This window comes from Misgurnus anguillicaudatus, chromosome 11 (genome assembly GCF_027580225.2).
Source record: "Misgurnus anguillicaudatus chromosome 11, ASM2758022v2, whole genome shotgun sequence".
Lineage (NCBI taxonomy): Eukaryota > Metazoa > Chordata > Actinopteri > Cypriniformes > Cobitidae > Misgurnus > Misgurnus anguillicaudatus.
Window position 1 is genome coordinate 25,504,185 of NC_073347.2, and position 24,215 is coordinate 25,528,399.

The window sequence follows — 24,215 nt, forward strand, 5'->3', positions numbered from 1 at the left end:
CATCATGGATTACATACAAAATCAATGCAATTATGCGAATAGATGCGAATTTGCGCGTGGCGATGTGAATGACGCGAATTGGAAGGCGCAATTGCCACAAACAAGCGCTATTCACCTTAAACGTGTCTCAAATATTCAACTTGAGCAAAAACATTGCGTTAAATTTAGCGAGTAACATTGAGCTCTAGATTAGCCGCGGGATTTAACTTTGTGCCATGCGAATTTTCCGCTTGAGTATTTTCAACTTGCGCAGAAGACCCGCTTGAAGTGAACAGCGCGTTTTCAAGGCAATCTTGCTGGCCAACTCGCGTCATTCGCATCGCCACACGCAAACCCGCATCCATTTAAATTGACTTTATATGTAATCTACTCGCGCAAATATTTAAATTAGCTTCTGGTGTGTACATCCCATAAGCCTGAATATTGGCTGCACATTTTGGCAAAATTCACAACGACTACTTTAATAAGCAGTTAGCGAGCAATAAAAGGTAACATTTTCAATCAGGTTTTAATTCTGCCTTGCTTTGTCTCTCTGATGTTCCTTTCAAACCAGTTTTCTCTTGCTGCTGTAACGTGCATGTGTTTCGTACGTGCTCTTGCACGAATAACGGCTTTCAGCCTTTTGACTTCTTGTTTTCTTCGTTTCACTTGTTTTGTTTACACCTGTTGAACAAGCATGTTGTCCTGATTCTGTTTGTGATTATTTTATAGATGTCAACAGCTGTTACGGGCAGTGTCAAAATGGAGGAAGCTGTCAGGTGGGTACGCGCTTGTTTTAGTTGACATAACTGTTTGCCAGCTTTAGAGTATGTGTGTGGCAATCTCTATGATTAATATCGATGTAGATGTTTCTATGAAGGTGGTAATTAAAACTCCCTCACGTCAACAGCTGGATTCTGTTCCAATCCTACACACCTGTGAGTCACGTTCACCTTTGTGTCTCTCTGTTAGGAGAATCGTCATGGTTACACGTGTCTTTGCCAGACGGGGTTCACGGGAAGAAACTGTGAAGTTCAGCAAAACAGATGTGCCAGCAACCCGTGTCAAAATGGGGGACGTTGCCGTTCGCATGAGTGCGAGTGTCTACATGGATACACTGGACCCAACTGTGAGGTAAACAACCACACACACCCACGTGCATTTTTACTTTCTCGTTCACTTTCACTCATTCTCTCTCTCAATCTCTCTGCAGGTGCTGGTGGATCTGTGCAATCCAAACCCGTGTCAGAATAAAGCTCAGTGTCACTCTCTGCAGGGAGATTTTTTTTGCGCCTGCGCAGATGAATACGAGGGAAAGACGTGTAGTCAGCTGCGAGACCACTGCAAAACCAGCACCTGCCAAGGTAAAAAAAAATAACTCACAAGAGGTCACTACAGGTGAATGGCCACAGTGCATGTCAAGATATGTATTTAATTTAGGGAGATATATACAACATTTTGAATTTGGTGTTACATCATCGTTGTGCAGTCACTGTTAGTAATGTACCTTCTTTACAATATGTAAATTATGTCTGCTGTGATTGACTAAACTCTGCAACTTTATTTAATAAAAGTTATGCCCCTTTAATTTTAATATCCTGTTTTCCATGCAACACCCCTTCACAGGTTGTTTCATTAAATAAGATACAAAAATGCATCAAAATCTTTTTTTAAACTTGTGTTTTGTTATCTTTCTCTTTAGTGATTGACAGTTGTACTATTGCCGTGACAGGCAATGACACAGTAAAAGCAGTACGGCACATTTTATCCAATGCGTGTGGTCCTCATGGGCGCTGCATTAGCCAATCAGGTGGCAATTTTACATGTGCCTGCCAACCAGGGTTTACAGGAATATACTGTCATGAAAGTAAGTGTTAGAGCGCACGTGTGAACCTGTGCTATTATTTTCGATACAGACTAATATATATCTTTGTGTGGCTTTTTCTCTCAGATATAAATGATTGTGCAACCTCTCCATGTCAAAACGGAGGAACATGCATTGACGACATCAACTCCTTCCACTGTGTCTGCCCTGATGGCTTTGATGGGCCACTCTGTGACCTGGGTAATATATCTGCCCTATATAGTCTTAACTCATTTAAGGCCGTTTTCACACTAGAGCTTTAGGTGCATGTGACTTGAGTCCATTTAAGTTTAAAGGGGACATGGCCCAATAATTTTTAAAGATGTCAAATAAATCTTTGGTGTCCCCAGAGCACATATATGAATTTTTAGCTCAAAATGCCATATAGATAATTTATTATAGCATGTTAAAATTGCCATTTTGTAGGTGTGTGCAAAAATATGCCGTTTTGGGTGTGTCCTTTAAAATGCAAATGAGCGGATGAAATGCAAACACTGATCACAATGATGGTGGTTTGTTGCAATTCAAACTCAATTGTGCTGTCAATTATTTTTTCTCTCTTTTTTCTCTCTGCACTAAATGGCTGTGCCGTAGTGCAGATTAAGGGGCGGTATTATTGTAATAAGATCTCCTTATGACATCATAAGGAGAGAAAAATTTTAATGGCCTATTTTTTCACATGCTTGCGGGGAATGGTTTACCAAAACTAGGTTAATGGGTTGATCTTTTTCACATTTTCTAGGTTGATAGAAGCACTGGGAACCCAATTTTAGCACTTAAACATGGAAAAAGTCAGATTTTTATGTCATGGCTCCTTTAAGTTTGGCTCTGTGCACACCAAAGAACTGCATGTGAACCTGCTTTACAACAGGGTTTATGTGAAAACCATTACGGCGAATTGAATAATGCAATCCAGCCAAATTGGGGAGCGGGGAGCGAACCCCTATTGTATAATCCGCCCTTTATTTGTCTATACTACAGTAATGCCCATTGGAGAATTTCAAGCTTGATTTTTTCTTCATATGCTTTTGCAATAGATAAAACATGTAAAGTCAAGAATTAACACTCGTCCTTGGTCCTTTTTTACAGAGGTGAATGAGTGTAGTAATGACCCTTGTCTAAATGGAGGTCATTGTATGGATCTGCTGAATGATTTCTATTGTCACTGCATAGACAACTGGAAGGGAAAGACTTGTAATTCACGTAAGTATGTGTGTGTGCGTGTGTGTGTGTGTGTGTGTGTGTGTGTGTGTGTGTGTGTGTGTGTGTGTGTGTGTGTGTGTGTGTGTGTGTGTGTGTGTGTGTACCTGGTAATTATCATGTTGTGGGGACCAATTTAGTGACTCCCAACTTTTTTGGGAGTAACTAAATATTGTAATGCATTACATTTAAAAGCAACTTTCCCCAACACTGTTCATATGTGATGCTAATACAGTAATATTTAAATGCATGGTTTTGAAGAGATCAGTTATAGAATTTGTAAGTATATTTAAAGGGAAAGTAAAAGGTTAATTTTCAAACCACTGTCATTGCTTTTTACTCTCATTAATCGCTAGACCTTCAGGACGCTAAAAGCCAGTAAAGTTGATCACATAGGGGATAACTGGTTGTCCGAGTTTGGCTTAGACAACTAGTTCTATGCTTATGCACCCAACATGTGACTTTGTTGTAATAGGTGACAATCAATGTGATCCCAGCACATGTGCTAATGGAGGAACATGTCATGATCGGGGAGACTCGTTCCAGTGTGTGTGCTCCTCCGGGTGGGGTGGCAGTACCTGTAACACAGGTAAGATGGAAGTGTTTGGCATTATCTGTATCTTGAAGCATTGCGTTGATGGGTTCGATTCCTAGGGAACACACATACTGATAAAATACTTTGACTGCTCTGTAAGTTGCATTAGATAAAAATGCATACATGTAAATGTTTCTAACCCACCCTTCATCTAGCAATGAACAGCTCATGTGAATCCGGGCCGTGTCTGAATGGTGGAACTTGTGTTGGAGGGGGCACGACCTTCACTTGCAGTTGTAAAGATGGATGGGAAGGGCCCACCTGTGCTCAGAGTAAGACCACCTCCCGCTTTATTTTCCAAAAAAATATATTTTAAATTTGTGGCTCTTTCACTTAGATTTTCTTCCATGTGTGTACCTATTATTGGGCTTCAGGTGTGGTGGCAGGCTGTGATTTGTCCTGACAGGTTTCGTTCTGATATGTCCTCTGGTAGTTCTGCTTTCATGAGATCTGTTTTCTTTCTCATTTCAGATGTTGATGACTGCAACCCTCATCCCTGGTAAGTGATGCAACAGATAAACAAAGATGAGACAAGGCAAAAACAAAGTCACAAACATACCACAGCTAAATAGGGTTGTTGTTATGGTTCTTCTGAGTACTTAAGCTTGCTTTGTAGACTTTAGAAAGTGAAAAACTGCATTCTAGTAAAAACTATGAATCTGCATAGCGTCTACAGTAATGAACTATGCAGTGATGTAATAGGCAGTGACATAATGTCTTTTCTTACAGTATTATTTTTCAGTCACAGAGATGATGTTACTAGCCAGTCCACTTTCTGCATCTTTATCTTTTCTCTGCCTTTGAATTAAAATCAAGTGTGTATTATTCAGATGTCCCTGCATTGTCTATCTCTCTATGTAGTTATAATGGAGGATCATGTGTGGACGGGGTGAACTGGTTTCGCTGTGAATGTGCTTTTGGATTTGCTGGGCCTGACTGTCGCATCAGTAAGTATACATGTCTGTGAAGATAGGAAATAATGTAACTGTGAATATCGATTACCATCTCTCTTATTCTATTTTTCCCTCCTATTTCCACGCTTGTCACTCCTAGACGTAGATGAGTGTCAGTCTAATCCTTGTTCGTATGGAGCCACATGCGTGGATGAGATTAACGGATATCGCTGTCTGTGCCCAGTTGGACTTGCCGGACCACGGTGCCAAGAGTGTGAGTTCCTCATTCTACTGTGTCCAATATGGACTGATAACCTTAAATTGGATTGTTAAAACAGCCAATAAGTGGAGATTATAACTTTCTTAATCTATTTTTATCCATAGTCATCGGTGTTGGGAAGTCATGCGATCAGTCGGGCTTGCAGGTTCATCATGGTGGCCGTTGGGAAGAAGGCTGCAACAGCTGTCAGTGTATGAATGGAAACATCAGGTGCACTAAAGTGAGTACTTATTATATACCTCAAACTGTGCTATCAGATTAACAGTACATGGCCAACATTATGTGGACACGCCCCCTTTTTCAGGTACGTTGTGGCCGTCAGCCCTGCTTGTTGCAGTCAGGTTTTGGTCAGCCACAGCACCCTGTGTGTCCACCAGGGCAGGAGTGTGTAGAGCATCAGTTTCTGTCTTGTCTTCGCCCACCCTGCCAACAGCTGGGGATTTGCTCTGCCCCTGAACGTCTACAACCAATCGTCTCTCATTGCCTACCCAACAACGGCTACCTAGATGACGACTGTGCTCGTGTTACGCTTGTATTTGACCCCGATACTGTTCCACAGGTGAGCCACTGTTGGAAAAAAATTTGATAAAGACAAAATATAATTTTTAAGGCGCTTTTTTTTGAGAGGTTGCATTGATTTTTAAATAGAAACTCAAATGTTTTGTGTTTCCGTGTTTGTTTAATAGGGGACAACTCCTGAAGGTGTCTGCGCAGAGATAACGTATCTGCCAATCACACGAGTCCTGGCCAAAGACAGCACCCTTTCCATTCTTTGCGACCAATCACCTACCAGCCAAAATGCAGTCGAGGTTGCAATGGTGAGCTCACTATCTTCACTTGACAATTGTTAAATCTTTTAAAAAACAATTAGTATGGTATCAGTTGTAAACCAGCATTGTATTTCTGAGTGCTGAGTGCTGAGACCTTTTACCGCATTAAAGGTCCCATTTTTCTTGTGTTTTTAAAGTTATGATTGTGTTTACAGTGTGCAATATAATGTTCATGTTTCACGTGTAAAAAACGGAGTATTTTTTACACAATTCACTTATCTGTATACCGCTGTTTTCACTGTCCCCAAAACGGGCTGATGTCTTCCTTGTTCTATGTCCCTCCTTCAGAAATACGTATCGAGTTCTGATTGTGTAGGTTGTGTTGTTATTCGATATCAGCTTAGCTTGCCGTTAGCTTAGCTGGCAACTTGCTTATTCCTGTGGGCGGAGTTTAGTCAAAAAACTGTTCTAGTGACATCATTAAAGCAGGAAGTAGAGGGCTGTAGTCCAAACCGGCTGTTCGCTGTAGGCTTTGAAAGGTGAATTCTGTTAAAGAAAATATACCGCCTGGCAGTAAACTTTGAGCTTTATCATTTTACATGTATTATTTATGCTATTATAGCAACATTACACACTAACTAGGGTTTAAAAAATGGGATCAGAAATAACGTGACCTTTAAGCTTTAATGATTGACAACATGGTGGTGTTAATATGTGCTCATCGTGTGTACCAAAAAAAAAATTCTTCCAAAATGGATTTATTTCTCATATTTTGTCTCTTCTCTCCTTTGAAAACATTCATGTCTTTCTGACAGTTTGCATTACTTCAAAAAGTACTTAAAGTCAGATGACCCCCAGAAAGAGCTTGTAACACAATGCTTTTTGTAATTACTTTGTGAAATAGTGATTATTTCTTTCGCATGTGATTTTGATTATTTCACATCTTAAAAATAATGGTGCTTCACGATGCCATAGAAGAACAATTTTTGCCTGAATGGTTCCATAAAGCAGTGGTTCTCAAACTTTTTCAGTGTGCGGCCCCCTTGTATAGACGGTTTCAACAGTAAGAACATAAAGAAGCGGCTGTCGTGGTCCGCACGTAACTTCCGGTAAAAAAACCCAAAACATTTGTTATTTTTGACGAGGCATTTGTTCAAGAGATCAGTTTAGCAACTAGTCAGACCATTAAAAAAACGAAACCGGAAGTAAAGTTCGGATCCAGACATGTATCGCGTCAGCGCACGTGCGTCCGATAAAACTGTCTATATGGTGCATCCCTACGTGGCCCCCCAAAAGAAAATATATGACATTAAAAAAATTAGATTTAATTACACAGAATTTATGATAAATTTTTTTTTTAATAAAATGTCATAAAACTGGGGCCCCCCTGGCCAATCTTAAGGCGCCCGGTTTAAGAACCTTTAACATCCAAAGAATCTCAAAATCGGTACTTTGTAGTGAATAAAGGTTTTTTTAGATTATTAAAAGGTATGAAAGAAATGGTTCTTTGAGGAACCTTTGACTGGATGGTTCAAAAATGGTTCTTTTATGGCATTGCTGTGAAGAACCTTTTTTAGCCTCTTTATTCTTAAAAGTGTGTCTTACTCTCTTTTTCTCTTTCTGTTTTTCGCATTCACCCATTGTGACATCACTGCTATAGAAATCCTGATTCTTGGAGAAAGTTTTTGGAGAAAGTTTTTGTCCACTGCTTTAAGCCTTTAATTGCTAGAATCTTGGTTCTTCTCTTTCTTTGATGGCGTAATGCTGTTAAGATTTACTGTATGTTGTAACATTGAGAGTTTTCCGGAAAAGGAGTGGTAACCTTTTATGGTCTGAGCCCTCATAAGACTTTGCTTTGTGCTGATGTTAAAGCTTAGCATTGGGACGTCCCCCGTGGAATGCAGTGTGCTTATACCCCGAGTATTACCACAGAAAAATTGCATGTGGCTGGTCATGAAATGTAAGTGAAAGGTGAATAACTTGCCTGGTCAGGTCTAACATCTCTTATTTCTGATCTGGTAATTATTTTTTGCTTCTCTTCTTTACATTCCTTTCTTCTAATCTCTTTTACCTCAGGTTAGTCCAATATGTCACATCTTTCGGTTCTTTAAGTGTCAGTGTGCTGACTGGCATGACAAAAACTACTACATACTGTATGTACTGTACATTCCTAAAAATAAAGGCTTAAAGGGTTCTTCACTGTGATGCCATAGAAGAACCATTTTGGTTCATCAGAGAACCATTCAAAAGTTCTTAAAAGAAACATTTCTTTCATACTTTTTATAATCTAGTAAAGAACCTTTTTCACTTATTAAACATAAAGGTTCTTTTGGATGCTAAAGGTTCTTTATGGAACCATTTACTCAGAAATAGTTCTTCTATGGCATCATGAAGCAAATGTATTTTTAAGAGTGTGATACAAAAGCATGTGCAGCAATGAGAAATTGATTGTGTGATTTTAAAGGGGTTCTTTACTATGAGGCCATAGAAGAACCATTTATTGGATCCCCAAAGAACCTTTAAGTCAAAGGTTCTTAAAAAACGTTTTGGGTTATAGGAAGGTTCTGTGAATGTTTGAGGTTCTTTATGGCACCATAAAGCCTGACAAAAAGGAACCTTTATTTTTAAGTGTCTTTTGATTTCTTCGCAGTCATATGAGCACAACACTTTTGTTGAGGGACGTACTCAGATACAGGACGTGGTCCGATCCATAATTGATGTCCTGTCGAAACGTCACAACAGCACGCTACTGTTGGCTGTTAGAGAGGTCAGAGTGGACACCCAGGACCCGCACCCCCCAGTTGGTATGTATCATGTCTATATCTCCCATTTTCTTTTCTTTCTCTTCTTAGCTTCATGCGTTGTTTGTTCATCTCCAGGATACCTCGTACCGGTATTGTGTGTGCTGTTTGTGGTGTTGTGGATCTCCTGTATCGTCGTGTGCATGTGTTGGTTCCGGAGACGCCGGAAAGCGAGACAAAGAGGAGATGCGCCGATGGAGGAGAGCATCAACAACCAACGTGGGACGGTGCTGAGCGTCCGCACGCCGCACAAAGACAACACGGACACGCCGCAGGAGAACAAGAACCTGATTTACCCTCTGGATCGGATTGGAGACGGAGCTGAACATGAGGATGAGGAGGAAGAGGGAGATGAAGAAGCAGACACAGGGATTGTTTTGCATAAATGCTCGTCTCTCACGTACACTAAAAGGGACGTGGTGTGCACTTTTCATCCTACGGCCCAACACCAGCCACACAGGACACAGTACAGCGGCAAAGACAACCGCTGTAAGAACAATGTGAATGAGCACATGAGTGAAGACACAAAAGATCATTATGTATGAAAGAACTAAAAAAAGAATTTGCTGTATGATCAAAAAGCGATCGCTTTTTTCGTCCTTTTTGTCTTCGTGTAGGCAAACGAAACAGGAATTTGCGTTCGAGAAATGCAGCAAGACATTCAGTGAACGGTTTTCAGCTTTTCTTTTGTTTACACTTGCACTCACTTTCTTTTATAAGAAGGACTTTGTACACACGGCTGAACTTTGAGATTATGTCTGTGAACTATGGCGAGACCTTTGACCTTTGGGGCTAAAGAGGAATCAGAGATAGGCAGCTTTAAATTGTTTTTGTCCAGACCTGCCCTAAGTCAAGTGTTAGGAACTATCATTTCTTACACAAGTGCCTCATCGGACCTTCAAGATAGCGCTTACATACGGCAAAATCTTTTTATTTTTTTATATACGGTATTTGCAATAATACTCAACAAATACCGTATGTGGGTTTTTGTTATTTTTGTTAACAAATAATGTAGAGATGCAAATATTCAAAAAAAACCTATTACTATTTTTAGGGAATTGGTACTCATAATACCAATGCATTTTGACTGATTAAGGTTTTTAGTCACCCATTTGAAAATGAATATTTCTTTAATCACTGAGACAACTCTTTATAATGCAAGACAATAATGCATGTGTATATATATATATATATATATATATATATATATATATATATATATATATATATATATATATATATATATATATATATATATATATATATGTGTGTAAATAGTGAAAGAAAGACATAGCTGTGTATATTTGAGTTTAGTAAGTTATGCGACACCTTTTTTTTATGTCATTCTTAAAATTATTGCATTTTCCTTTGCTCTCTTAGACTTCCTCCCTCTTTTTTTAACAGTGTCATTCCTTTTATTTATGTTGGACAGAAACTTTTATATATATACGTATATATATATATAAATATGTAAAAGGGCCACAGCCTGTTAGTTTATCTGTGGGGACTCTTTATAAGAGATAATCTGAACATAACATGCTCTGTCATCATTGCTTGTATGTGTTATTTTAAGGATTTTCCTAATGAATGTTGACTAGGGAACGGACACGCTGACCATGCTGAAAGAAGAAAGAAAACAGTCAATGTTTCTCTGAAGCTCGACTTGATTGGAGAAACGCTCAATGAAAGACTTGATGAATATGCTGCGTGTCTGAGTGGCACTTTATGTTCAACACCTGCTTATTCGAGTCAGTGTCAGTCATGATATAATTATGTGTTTATGTTACTGTCCTAGCCTGCCTAGTTTTTAAGCCAGATGTTGGAATACTTTGGAAGAGTTTTATTCTTAATGTGTAACATTATTGAGTGCTATTATGCTACTGTTTCAATTGAACCACAAATGGACCAGAACCTCTAAACCAGGCAGCAGACGACTCCAGGCCAAAGTCAGCAGATCGGGTCCGGAGTCGTCTGCTGTCTGAGAAATCAGGCTGACCCACATAAAGAACAAAACGTTTGCAGTTAATTGCAAACTAACCAGCCAGTGTATTTGTGTTAAATATTAGGCTTTGTTTTAAATGGTACTAATACCATTTTTAGATACATTTAGGCTAGTGATGCTGAACCCACATTAGAAATCCTCCTTTATTTGGGATGGCAGAGTATTTTTTGTGCTTTATTTATGTGTGACATCCTTTTGTACTTTTGGGGTCAATTGAACGCATTTGTGTCAAGGGTTTTAAAAGGTCTGGAAAATAATGTCAGTGCATGTTGCTTTGGCTGAATGAAGGGAACAATTTCTATTTTTTTTCTGTCATTTGTTTCATTTGGTGTCTGTAGTACAAACAATTTTCAGGAGGTTAAGATAAATACAGGATTATTCAAAAATGGGAAATGTGATCCAATTTATGTCACTTAAATTAAAGCACAGTTTTCCAAATATTTGATTACAGTACAATACAGGAATTCTAAACACTCCACATACACATAAAGAAAAAACTCTGGACGTCTATCACATTAATGGCTGTGATTAGTTTTACATGCACTGATGGTCATAATGAATCCTGCCTTTCTATTGGACTCTCCCCAACAATCCAAGTATTTATTAAAGACTTTTGTATCTATGCATTTGATTTCATATGTGTCATTTTTAGCTTATCTGTCTTTATTTGACCTTTGTCTTTAAAACCCATAACATAAAATCCTGGCTCGCCTGTCAGCAGCTTACATCATGCATGACAAAATCTACAAGACCTTGAGAAGCCAGAGAGCAATCGCAGAGTCAAAGAGCGGGTGATAACCAGAGCTTTGTTTTGACTCAGTCAGAGTAGCGATGTGTATCATCTCTTTTTTAAAGTTTAACCTGCTCTAACTCATCCTGGGTCTCAGGGCTTTAATTTCTCAAGAAACAAAGCCACACCCACATATAACATTTTAGAACCATTCACCCAGGATCTCTCAGGAGGATGAGGGCACAAAGAGTCTGGGTTTTAGGTGACAGAGGGCTTTAAAGTTGTGGAACAACAAATATCATTATGAAGAATAGACTCAGCCAACTTTTAACTTCTAATGGACAAAAGTTTTTATTTATCCATAATCCAGGTTGTTGACTGTGAAACAAGTTATGAACTGCATCACATATTATGTATTACAGTTTTTCTGAGTTGCCAAAATACATTTCTCAAAACCTTAAACACAAATCCAAATTTTCAAACAAAATACACAGAACCCCTGACTCTTCTAGCAAATTTCCCTTCAATTCTTTCAAAACCATTTCACCTGTACTCAAAATCAAACTAAGCTTTCAAATCATACACACATAAGTCTATAATACCAAACACTAAAAGAGCGTCCATTAGACACTATCTTAAAAATGGAAAACCAAACATCCAGGACATCTGCTTACAGAAAAAATTGTTATTATATATAACAACACACTTGAAAAATACTGTTAAAAATCTATATTACTGTAATATCAAGTTTAGTTCAGTGAATAAGCTATAGTGAATACTTTTACTGTAAGTACTGCAAGTTATATTAAGTTTTCAATATTACGATAAGCAGCACTTTTATTTTGTAAAAAAATAGAAATTTGCCAGTTGCATCGTCTCTGGTGTCTTGTTCTTCCTCATGATCTTCATCTGCATCTCAGACTGTTTCAAATTCACATAATTGGTAAAAAAATACCATTAGAAAAAAGTTTGGACAATTTTGAGGTGTTGTGTTTAGCATTTATAAAACAAGTGCACTGCCGTGTAAAAACAATTTAGTGAGAAGTTTGTGTTTAGAGTTTTGCAAAAAGAGTGCATGATTTGAGAAATTGGTTTAGGCCACTATGAATTTGGTTTAGAGATTGGGGTTTAGTGTTTTATTCAGAAAAACGGTATATTGCTGTTGTCTCACATCATGACTAAAACAAGCCACAAGAGGCCATGGGTTACAGTTATTTTACCACAGGTACAGGTAAATGCTGTTCTTAGGCACAATGTAGTCTGGAATAATTGATTCATTTTGATTTTAACAGTTAAATATAAAAAATGTTAAAAAGATGTTTGTTTTGCTTTATGCTCTCTTTAAACATCTCAATTTATTTGAAACGTAATGACAAATAATGTTTTGAAAATCTATATTTATATTTCCTACTGACACACTAAAACAAAACATTTGTTTGATAAAACTTTGAATATGCTCAAGATGTTTGCACAGACGTTTGCTTATACATCATAAGGAGATGTGGTGCTGAGAACCATTATGAGTTAAAGCAAAAAAGCATAGGTACTAGTTAAACCATGGTGATTACAAAATGAAAATTAAAGGGGACATATCATAAAAATCTGACTTTTCTCATGATCAAGTGCTATAATTGGGTTCCCAGTGCTTCCCTCAACCTAGAAAATGTGAAAAAGATCAACCTAGTAACTTAGTTTTGGTAAACCATTCTCTGCAAGCGTGTAAAAAAAATAAGTAATTGAAATTTGGCTCCCCTTGTGATTTCAGGAGATAATATCGCCCATTAATCTGCACTATCCAACCACGGTACTGCCATTTAGTGCATAGATCAATGAAGATCATGTGAAGAAATAGGAAATTGAAATTTGGCTCCCCTTGTGATGTCAGAAGGGGATAATACCGCCTCTTAATCTGCACTAATTCTTAATCTAACCACTGCACTGCCATTTAATGCAGAGATCGGCTCATTTGCATTTTAAAGGACACACCCAAAACAGCACATTTTTGCTCACCCTACAAAGTGTCAATTTTATCATGTTATAATAAATGATCTATATGGTATTTTGGACACCAAAGATTTATTTTACATCTTAGAAAAGTCTTGTGAAATGTCCCCTTTAGTTAAACCGCACTGTAGTAAAACCAGGGTAATCAATACTCCAAAAAACATGGTTAATTCTGTAAGGGAAGTAACTACTTGACATTTACAACTGAAAGCTGCTCTACTTAAAAAAAAAATTCAATTGGACACCGAACTGTAGAATTATTGCTGAGTCAGCATTAAGATCAGGTTTCTTAACTTCATGCACAAACACAGGAAGGAATTTAGTGAAAGTATTTTCTGCCAAACGCAGTCACCAGGCATCCACCAGTACCTCAAATCTAACGTGATCCATGAAATATTTCTATTTTAAAGTAGCTGAATCTATTCTTGAATCTAGAGGATGAACTATACCGCAGTCAAAATATTGGAGACATTTATTCCCTGCCCCCCTCCTCCTCAGACTCAATGCTCACATGGGTTGCCAGACACACCTACACCTGGGTCCAATCTGTCTGTCCAACTAATGATGGGAAAACTAATAGAAAACAATCATTATGTTTGCAAGTTTATTCAGTGTGTTATTAAAGGTACATAAATGACACACTTCATCTGTAAATACAGACCAGTGTGTGAACACTGAGGGCTCTACTGTATGCTTTAGTCTTCTAAGATTTCCCAAAGGAGACTAACACACACACAAACACACGCACACACACAAAGATGAGTCAATGTCGTTCCATCTTTCGTCTCAATACCTTAATTGTTTGTGGAAACAGCTGCTTAAGACCCTCTGCGGGTTTAAGACTCCATGCTGGCATTAAACACAGCGCTACTAAGATCCTCGATTCAACTGAACTTCAGCTAGTGCTGGCAAAACACTACAACAGCTGCCAATCGAAACTCCTTTCCTCCTCCTCCTCCAAAACTGTCATTTTCAAACCATATACTGAAATAGTATGTAACCACTAAATTGCATCCCTGATACCATTAAAATCACCATTTGCATTTGCATCATTAAGCATGAATAGTTTTATGCATGCATTTCCGAGAACTTCAATAGACAGTGATGGTCTTATTACCCCGATTAATCATTAAACTCTCACTTTGCATTCTTGGGCATGTTCCGATCCGTCCTCTTTACTCGTGCCATGTATGAGGAGTTGTGCGGTTCTAGATCAAACGTACACAGCACTGTTACAGAAGACATCAGACAACGCATTTGGTGAATCGCAAAGCATTTATCATGTCACTGAAGTCTAAGAATTTGAAGTGATTTGTAGCAAAGCAAGTCTTTCTTATAAATGCAGACATTACTCGTACACACAGATCTTGAAATATATATAAATGAAATTGAACTGAAAAACTGAATCTGTGGGAAAAAGCCATAAAAAGCATTTTTAAAAACAAAAAAAGGCTTTATAAGATGGAATGTAAACTTATGCTTTCAGTAGATGTGTGTGTGTGTTCAGCTGATTTGTACTTACAAAAGTCATGTTGCAGCATGGCACATTACATTTTGCACACACACACATATATATTCACCACACCCTGAATTAAATCTCTGCTTATGAAGAAGCAGCTTGTGAAATTTCCATTTGATGTTGGAACAAGAAAAGACCTGTGTTATCCAGGCCCTTATACAGAAGGTTACAAGTTCAGTGCTTCACTGACACTCACAACTAACATAAGATGGCATTTATTATCTCTAGTCCACAAACATAGTTTGTCAGTTTAGCATGAAAACTCAACGTCGGGTTGACAGCAAAACCCAACGTCAGTTTGACATCAGTTTAGTGGCAAAACCCACAAAAAGTCAAGACCCAACTTCGAACTGACGTCAAGACCCAATGTCGGACTGACGTCAAGACCCAACGTCAGACTGACGTCAAGACCCAACGTCAGACTGACGTCAAGACCCAACGTCGGACTGACACCAAGACCCAACCTCAGATTAATGGTAAAACCTCAGTTTAATGTAAAAACTTAGTTTGATGTCAAAACCCAACCTTAGTTTATTGTCAAAACCCAACCTCAGTTTAACGTCAGAACCCAACATCGGACTGACATCGAGACCCAACTTCGGACTGACGCCAAGACCCAACCTCAGTTTAATGTCAAAACCTCAGTTTAACTCTTTCACCGCCATTGACGAGATATCTCGTCAATTAAGAGAAAACGCTTTCCCGCCAATGACGAGATTTTCCGTCTTTCCGCTATACCGCTATTATCCACCAGGTGGCGCCCTTCCGCAACTTTTTAAACCCGGAAGTATTGCCTTATGACAAGCTGCTGCATGTCTGTGTCTGTTTGAAAGATCGCTCTGAATGGGATCTCTATGAAAAGTCAGTCACAAAAATGGAATTAGCTCTGCTTTTTGCTCAAAATGTGGTGTTTTTGCAGAAACCTACCCATATTCAAAAGCTGATTACAAAAGAACCACTGAAGGTAGGATGAAACGTTTTTTTTTTTTGAAAGCAGAGGGTCTGTTCTTTCATTTGGTATATTGTATGTTTATATATTTAAAGAAGAACATTTTCTGGAAGGCATTAAACTTTAGTGAAAATCATGAAAAACGCTGGCGCTGGCTGGCAACTTTTTTAAAAAACGTTGGCGGTGAAAGAGTTAATGTCAAAACCCAACCTTAGTTTATTGTCATAACCCAACCTCAGTTTAACATCAAAACCCAACATCGGACTGACATCGAGACCCAACGTCGGACTGACGTCGAGACCCAACGTCAGACTGACATCAAGACCCAATGTCGGACTGACATCAAAACCCAACGTTGGACTGACGTCAAAACCCAATGTTAGTTTAACATCAAAACCCAACATCGGACAGACATCAAGACCCAACATCGGACTGATGTTAAAACACAGTGTCAGTTTAACATCAAAAAACAAAGTCAGACTGATGTCAAAACCCAACGTCAGTTTAACATCAAAACCCAACGTCAGACTGACGTCAAGACCCAATGTTGTACTGAGGTCAAAACCCAACGTCTGATTGACGTCAAGACCCAATGTCAGACTGACGTCAAGACCCAATGTCGAACTGATGTCAAAACATAACGTCAGTTTAACATAAAAAACAACGTTGGGCTGACGTCAAACCCCAATGTCAGTTTACCGTCAAAACCCAACAACGGACTGACATCAAGACCCAACATTGGACTGACGTCAAGAGCCAACATCCGGCTGGCGTCAAAACCCAACATCGGACTGGCGTCAAGACCCAACGTTGTACTGAAGTCAAAACACAACTTCAGGTTGATGTCAAAACACAATGTCAGGTTGCATCATTCATCACTTGGTTGGTTCTCCTCAATTGTCTTGACTTAACCTCATAGTTACAACAAGGTATCGAATGCAGGTCATTCCATCAAAGGTCATTGATTGAGGCTTGCACAGTTGCCACACGTGATGGATTAAGAAAGGTACAGAATGGTAAAACGCTAGCTAACCGAAATTCACGAAATGATCGCAAGACACCAAACATACTTAACAAATTAACACTAAACTCTGATAACACATGAGCTTCATGAAACAGTGAATGCAATTACGCGATAAGATGTGTTTATTGTTATTGTAAACTGAACACAGTAAAGCATTGTCTGTGTGTGCACACATGCATGTGTCTGAGCGATTGGTCAGCTGTTATTCCTTCTGCAGCTGTCTGTCATCATACCACCAGCTGCCACCACCAACCTATCAATGAATCATTACTACTTTAGACAAACAAACCATAAGTGTGTGTGCTTTACAAATACAAGTATTGTGTTACAACAAATGTTAACATTGGTTTTCTTTGCTCCTTTGGTCTGCGTGACCTAATAGTGTATAAAAGTGTGGTTGAGTATATTTGTGCAATCTACAATGAGGCCGATTAAGAAAAACCACACGATTGTCCTCTAGGTGTCTGTGCAGTTTACTGTAGGTGAGGCAGTAGCAGAGAAAGATTCCACTCTGTTCCTCTAGCTCAACTGGTGGAGCATTGTTTAGCTGGGAAAACATCATCTGTTCGATCCCCAAGGATCACGCATACTGATAAAATGTACCTTGAATGCAATGTAAGTTGATAGGGTTAAACGTGTCAGCCAAATGTGTAAGTGTAATGCATGTGCGACAGTGATTTTCTCACAGTGGTTTTACAATGAAAGGTAAAATAAAACCTGTTTATTGCAATCCAACTGCTGGATTGAGATATCAATGGCATTTTTATTCATCTCAATAACAGTTGCAGCTGCTCATGGGCACTAAACTCTGCATTAAGGCAGGGGTTTTCAAACTTTATGATCCTAAGGACCCCCAAATATGATTAAACCTTTGTGAGGGATATGTGTATATATATATATATATATATATATATATATATATATATATATATATATATATATATATATATATATATATATATATATATATATATATATATATATATATATATATATATACACATATATATACACTAGTCAACGTTTGAAGTGGATCAAAACCTTTCATAAAAGTTGTCTTAAAACTAATACCCAATACACATTCTTGTCTTAGGACAACTTTGATTAACTTTTTTGATCCACATCAAATGTTGACTACTATATATACATATACATATACATATACGTATGCATATATACATATATATATATATTTATATATATATATATATATATATATATATATATATATATACAAATGGCTACACTTAGAGTAATACAAAAAAAAACTTTACAAGGATTACTGTCTTACAAACCCCAGTGTGTGAGAAAGCGGACTAAAATAATGAAAACATAAAAAAGACACAAAGCACATGCAGTATAAACAATTTTGGAATGTGTGTAGTAAGAAATGAGAAATAAAAGCAATTTTTTTGAAACCTAAAATAAAAAATTATAAAGTTTTTTAAAAACTTAAATTTACTTTTTTGTATTTTTCTGGAGACCCCCTAGAACCTTCTGGAGGATCGTAGTTTGAGAACTCTTGCATTAAGGTTATTAAATATACAAATTTTGCAAATTTATTTATTTATTCATTTTTGTATTTTTTTACAAATTGCCTTATAATTTTTTATATTTACCTTCACTATCTTGTGACGTAAATTAAATAACACTATATAAAAAACTATAATACACTAAGAATAAAATAGAATTATTATTGATTTATATCGGACCATAGTTTTTAAACCAATATAAAATTGAAAATGGACACAGCAGGGTTGCTTCGGTTTTGTCAAATGCCACCCTCTTTTCAGATCTGTAAATCGAGTTCATCCAGTACGCTAGGTGGCGGCGTTCAACTTTCCAGTCCTCCACTCCAATGAAAGCGAATGAGAGATTGACGTTGAGGGGAAATTAATATGGTGAATCTCCCCTCAGTAAACGCATTTATCATAGTGTTTACTATGACAATGACTTCGTTATTACTGTAAAAACGTATATTTATAGTTATATGTGATGTTAATACTGTAAAATAGTGTCAACTGATATATTATCTGCATGGCTAACCGCTACTGCGCACTCATCTAGTCTGCCTGCTTTGCTGCACACTCGTTGGTAACGTTGTATTTAAACTACATTTAATCACAGTGAATTAAAACTTTGAAAAAAAAACTCGCTAATTGTTGCACATATCCTTTTTTATAGATGGATATAAATTTTTTTAAAGACGTCTTTAGTTACAGTATGCATATTTGTCCATATGCATTTCACTGAAAATCGCAATGATTTTACCTCAGAAATACATTGATAGACGGTTATAAAATGTGAATCCTCAATCTCTGACATTGCAATATGCTTATGTGTGTTAATTGTTAGTGCAAAGAGGAAGAGAAGAGGGTGGAGAGAAAGAGAGCGCGCGCGCTTCAAAAAGCAGGTGAGAAATTGTTCTCCTAGCGAAGTCAAAATTGTTATAGAGGGTTTTCATGACGCGTCATCAGAACGGAAGTCGCCACTGTCGCCATATTGGAGGAGGCACTCCGCATCACAGCAGAGCACAGACACTGATGTATATCCCGAACGTCGTCAAGGAAAATTATGAATTATTGCCGTGTTTGAGGTTGTACCAACAGGACAGATTGAGAAAAACATCTGGAATATAAAGACTTCCAAAAGTTATTAAAAACCAGGGAAAGGAATGCAAGAAATTATCAGAGGAGGCGGTTGTGGTTGGCAAAGCTCAAGAAAGGGTAGTTTTGTATTAGAAATATGATTCAAGTATATAAAGTATAAAACAAATATGCTTCTACCTGTTGTGCTTTATTTAAAGAGTATTTAATATGTACTTTTTAAAAGTATACTTTAAGTGTATGCACAAAATATACTTAAACACAACTACCATTTGCCCTTCAATGCCTTGCCAGTGGCCTTAATTGCTCATAACAAATTTTCTACTGTAATGCAAATAATATTTTTAATATTAAATGGTAAAAACAATTATTGCTTTTATTGTTTTACTGTGTGTTTATTTTACTGTAAAGCACTTTGGTAGGACAATGACTATTTAAAATGTTCTATATAAATAAAGCTGACATTTTAACATATGGGCTCGGCATGAAAAACAGATAGTTGACTATATCGCGATCGGGATATGCAACTGAAGGAAGAATCGCCGGGTCGTCACGGATCCTTGAAGCGGGAGCTAACTCTTAAGGATCTGCACCGCATTTAAATAGTAATTTCTCTAAATATCATGCCTTTTCTTGTGGTCCAAGTCCTTCATTATATGCCTTTGCATCTTGGACGCGTTTTCTGTTGTTTAGACATGTCTATATTCACTGAAAGTATCCAAAGCGCACAATAATCCATTGTACTCCGCTCAGTTCTTTACACCGAGTGCCTCCACAATGGCCGCGCATCCGGGTTACCGCCCAGAACGTGACGTCGGTGAAAACCCTCTATTCTTTCTATACTTCATTACATCAAACATATTTTGCCTATTTTTGGATAAGAGAAGTTAAAGTGTCATTGTATAATTTGTTATGTTACAGTTTCAAAATGATAATACAGAGAACACAGATTAAAAAATAAATAGTTTATAAAGCTGCCGTAAATGGAGAAAAATTATCAACAGGGGACCATGCTTTAAAACCCCTAGATTTGGGCTAAGCCCCCAATGTCCTTTGCAAACAAATAAACAAACACCTTTATTCGCATCCTGTTTATTATATAATTACTTAGTATTTCATTAATATTTACTAAATAGTTTTCCTGGGTTCTGTGATTTCTTTTATCATGTAAGGATCATATGGGTCAAAATTGTTAATTCTTTATTCCAAAAGTCATTAGGATATTAAGTAAAGAGAGATCTTTTGTAAATTTCCTATCGTAAATATATCAATGCATTGATCATTAGTAATATGTGTTGCTAAAAACTTTATTTGGACAACTTTAAAGGCAATTTTATCAATATTTTTTGTGTGCACCCTCAGATTTTCAAATAGTTGTATCTCAACCAAATATTTTCCTATCCTAAAAAACCATAAATAAATTTTAAGATGATTTATAAATCTTAAATTTAATTGATACTTATGACTGGTTTTGTGGGTCCAGGGTCACACGTTTGTAGTAGAGGTCCCAGGTATTTTTATTTATTTATGAAACTGACATTTTTTATTATGAATCCTACCTACATGACATTTATATATCACATTTAAAGATCTTGATACTGTATGTATGTTCCAGAAGCATGACTTTACAATGTTATATAGCAAGCATGTGTGTATCTGTGTGCGTGTTTATGTGTGTATCTATGTATCTGTTCTCTCATATCTCTGGCAGTAGTTAGGTTGCAGCTGTTCGACTCCAATCATTCCTCAGCTGTTTAACTTCTGAATGCTGAACTGTGTGTGAGTGTGTGTCTGTTGTGTGTTTGTGTGCCTTCAAAGGAAACTAACAAACTTATTATGTCACTATAGGGAAGGTTACACTACCTGCTGCTATTATAAAAAGTTTTCTTCCAAGGTTAATGATATTATATATCATTTACCCCTAAACCTACAGTAATCCTCTCATGCATCTATTGGCATTATTAGGAAGATACAATTTGACTTTTGATCCATTGTGTTAGTAATGGGGACCACCTTAATTGCATTTGAAGTATCACTTTATTTGTAAAGACTTTTCAAAAGCTCACTCACAAACATAGCCAAACCTTTATATGCTTACACACACTCAAACACCCCACAGCAAGATTTTTTACATCGTTTGCCAATCAGTATGAGTGATGAGGTGCTATTGCGCATCTGTTTAAAGACTTTCCCATGTAACATTTCTAGTTTATTCCCAAAGGTGTTTAGGTAAGATATGTAGGAGGAGAAGCAAGCTGTCACTGTTAAACCACTCATTGAAACGAAAATGATGACGTGATAAGTCGGTTCCAGTGCTAAAGGGTCCAGTAAAACTCCCACAATTATTAATGTTATGCCAAGGTGAGAAATGTCTGAACAGGTTGAGCACAGGTAAAAAAGTTACTTTTATTCATTGCAAGCCAAATCATCCACTTGTAAACAAGCTCCCACACATTTTTCAAGTGTATCATGTTTCAATCGAAACTGACTCTCTGATTTGGTCATCTAAAATAATTTTATACAGTACAAGTTAAATTAAGGTGTTGTACAGTTCAATTAACCAATGCTGACATCATATATGCATTTGATAAATTCTTACAGCAAATTGAAGATACAGGCATACGTTAAGTACATGCAAACCCATGATCCTAGTGTTGCTATAGCACCTTGCACCTTATTTGAGACAGACAGGGTACACACAGATAACCAAACACATCTATAGACACTTTCTCATATTTATACACTCATCCTGGTATTGGTTCCAGTTTAGCATCATTATTTACCCCGTAGTATCTTTCCTCCAGAGTCGTGGAAGTGTGCACATTCTATGTGATTGTGTGTGAGAACATTGGAGTAATTTATTGCTGTATTGTGAGTTTTAAGTCAGTTATTTCTTCATTAGGGTCTGTCATTAAGCCACTTCTGGAGGATAGAAACGCACTTGACGGTGTCTGAGAACTGGCCCTAGGCTGTGGGGTGTAGCCTGGGAGTGTGTGTGTGTGTGTGTGTGTGTGTGTGTGTGTGTGTGTGTGTGTGTGTGTGTGTGTGTGTGTGTGTGTGTGTGTGTGTGTGTGTGTGTGTTAATGGGTGTGGCAGACTGCTGTCTCTCTCAATGAGACAGACTTTTCCCAGCCTTGGATATGGAGTCAGTCCTAAAATAAACCACACACACGCATACACACAGATAAACACACACTGCAGCATGCGTCACCTGAGACTGGATCCTTAGAGGATACTGATCAGTTCAAAGAGCTACGAAGGGTTTTAAATCCACTAATGTTTCAGCCACAAACTGCTATAAAATGAAAATTAATGGCGAGCTGATGGGGTTAAAAACCTTCATATTATGATCATATTGTTCAATATCAGACTAATGATGTAAAAAAAAAATCATATCGCAATGTAAGTTTTTAAAAATCACTGACGCATTTCTAAAATCACTGCTAACATTTTCAAATAACATCTGCCGGATAGTTTTAAAGGAGACTGACCCAAGCAAATGCCTTTAAAAAGTTTTTTAAACTGCTGTGCATTTTCATATCAAATCCGTTCGACATGATGAAGAGCTTCTTCAGACCACTCAACATACCTGGATGCATTTAGAGCACATCTGTACTGCAGCTGCATGTAGTTATGCTTAATGCAACATTATTGTATAAAATAAGCCTTGCTTTAGATGGCAGTTTGTGTGACATCATTGAAAAACTGATAACTGCACTACGACAAAGTAACCTGAGAGGCAGAATACGTTTTTTTGCAGTTTGATTTTTAAAACCTGCTTTATGTAGCCATCAATAACCTGGCCAGTAATAATGCCAAGCATTCTTTCACATTTCTCACGGTAGGATGGATGCAGCTCCGCAGAATAACAGCAGTAGCTGCTATCAGATATGGATATGAAGAAGGACATGATAGGTTTAACTACAGTAGTAATATATGAAGAGTTTGGTTCCAAAACGCAATAAATCCATTTTGACAAATTTCGGTAAAAACGTGTTTTCTATACCAAGAAAGTGACGAGATGAAAACCACTATTTTCTGTTACAAACTTTCCCATAGCATCTTTAGGTTATAAAAACATAAAAAATTCAAATCCATAACTTGATTTTCAAAGATTTAATATAAAAACGAATTATTTTTTCCACAAAATGCAATAAATCCATGACGGTTTTTTTTTTCAAAATGCTATAAATCTATTCAATCAATGTATAAATGTGCATTCATCTTTGCCATTTTATATTAATTTAGTTGAACAGTGATATACACTGATAAAAAAATTAACATTAATGTCATTAATCAAAACACTTACTTTGTCATATTAAGATCACTGTCATATTGCTGCGGTTATACTTGACGCCGTTGCTTAGCATTTTTCACAGCGATCAGCTGTAAAATGTTTTGGTCCTGCTCGATTTTTGTTGACTTTGAGTAAAATAATGTAAAGTTATTCATAAGATCCCCTGGGGTCAATGTGTTAGCATGAGAAACTTGATGCTGTCGGGAGATAAGCACCAGTCTCCCGAGTGCTTCGTGTAAATTATTAGATGTTGATGACAATCTTTCCCATCACAGAAAACAACCACAGGTTTATCAATGCCATTAAAGTATTATTTTGTTTTGTTTGTTGATCACGAAGTACAAAGTAGATGAGGAAAACTAGGACTCCGTGTACTCAGCGCGCCGCCATGTTTGTTTACATTGCGTGAATGGTCCGCTGTAATATGTGGAACGGATTTATTGCGTTCTGTAAAAAATGAGGAGTGGCATTTATCGCATTTTGGGAAAAAATGGAGAAAAGATGACAGAATAACACGGCGGATATTGGATTTTGCGTATAATTAATTATTTACTTTTTAATACTGACCTGATATAATACCAATTTTGGCAGTAACTCATTTTTTTCAAAAATGGCGTTTATTGCGTTTTGGAACCAAACTCTTCATATAATGTTTACATTTAAGGCACATAAACCCATACGCTATACCAGGGGTCTCCAACG

At 37.3% G+C, this 24,215-nt stretch overlaps 1 protein-coding gene across 2 annotated transcripts in view; it reads left to right on the plus strand.

Moving 5' to 3' along the window:
- Positions 1-9,585, plus strand: part of jag2a (jagged canonical Notch ligand 2a) — a 34,599-nt gene extending 25,014 nt beyond the window's left edge. For both annotated transcript variants that reach the window (XM_073873408.1, XM_073873409.1), the window contains 16 exons: positions 712-758; positions 952-1,113; positions 1,193-1,343; positions 1,682-1,846; positions 1,931-2,044; positions 2,933-3,046; positions 3,519-3,632; positions 3,794-3,910; positions 4,110-4,137; positions 4,500-4,585; positions 4,692-4,805; positions 4,916-5,031; positions 5,116-5,370; positions 5,498-5,629; positions 8,232-8,385; positions 8,461-9,585. In XM_073873408.1, the coding sequence (XP_073729509.1) occupies positions 712-758; positions 952-1,113; positions 1,193-1,343; positions 1,682-1,846; positions 1,931-2,044; positions 2,933-3,046; positions 3,519-3,632; positions 3,794-3,910; positions 4,110-4,137; positions 4,500-4,585; positions 4,692-4,805; positions 4,916-5,031; positions 5,116-5,370; positions 5,498-5,629; positions 8,232-8,385; positions 8,461-8,927 (2,336 nt within the window). In that variant the 3' untranslated portion in view covers positions 8,928-9,585. The remainder of the gene's footprint in view (positions 1-711; positions 759-951; positions 1,114-1,192; positions 1,344-1,681; positions 1,847-1,930; positions 2,045-2,932; positions 3,047-3,518; positions 3,633-3,793; positions 3,911-4,109; positions 4,138-4,499; positions 4,586-4,691; positions 4,806-4,915; positions 5,032-5,115; positions 5,371-5,497; positions 5,630-8,231; positions 8,386-8,460) is intronic.
- The last annotated feature ends 14,630 nt before the right edge of the window (positions 9,586-24,215 follow it).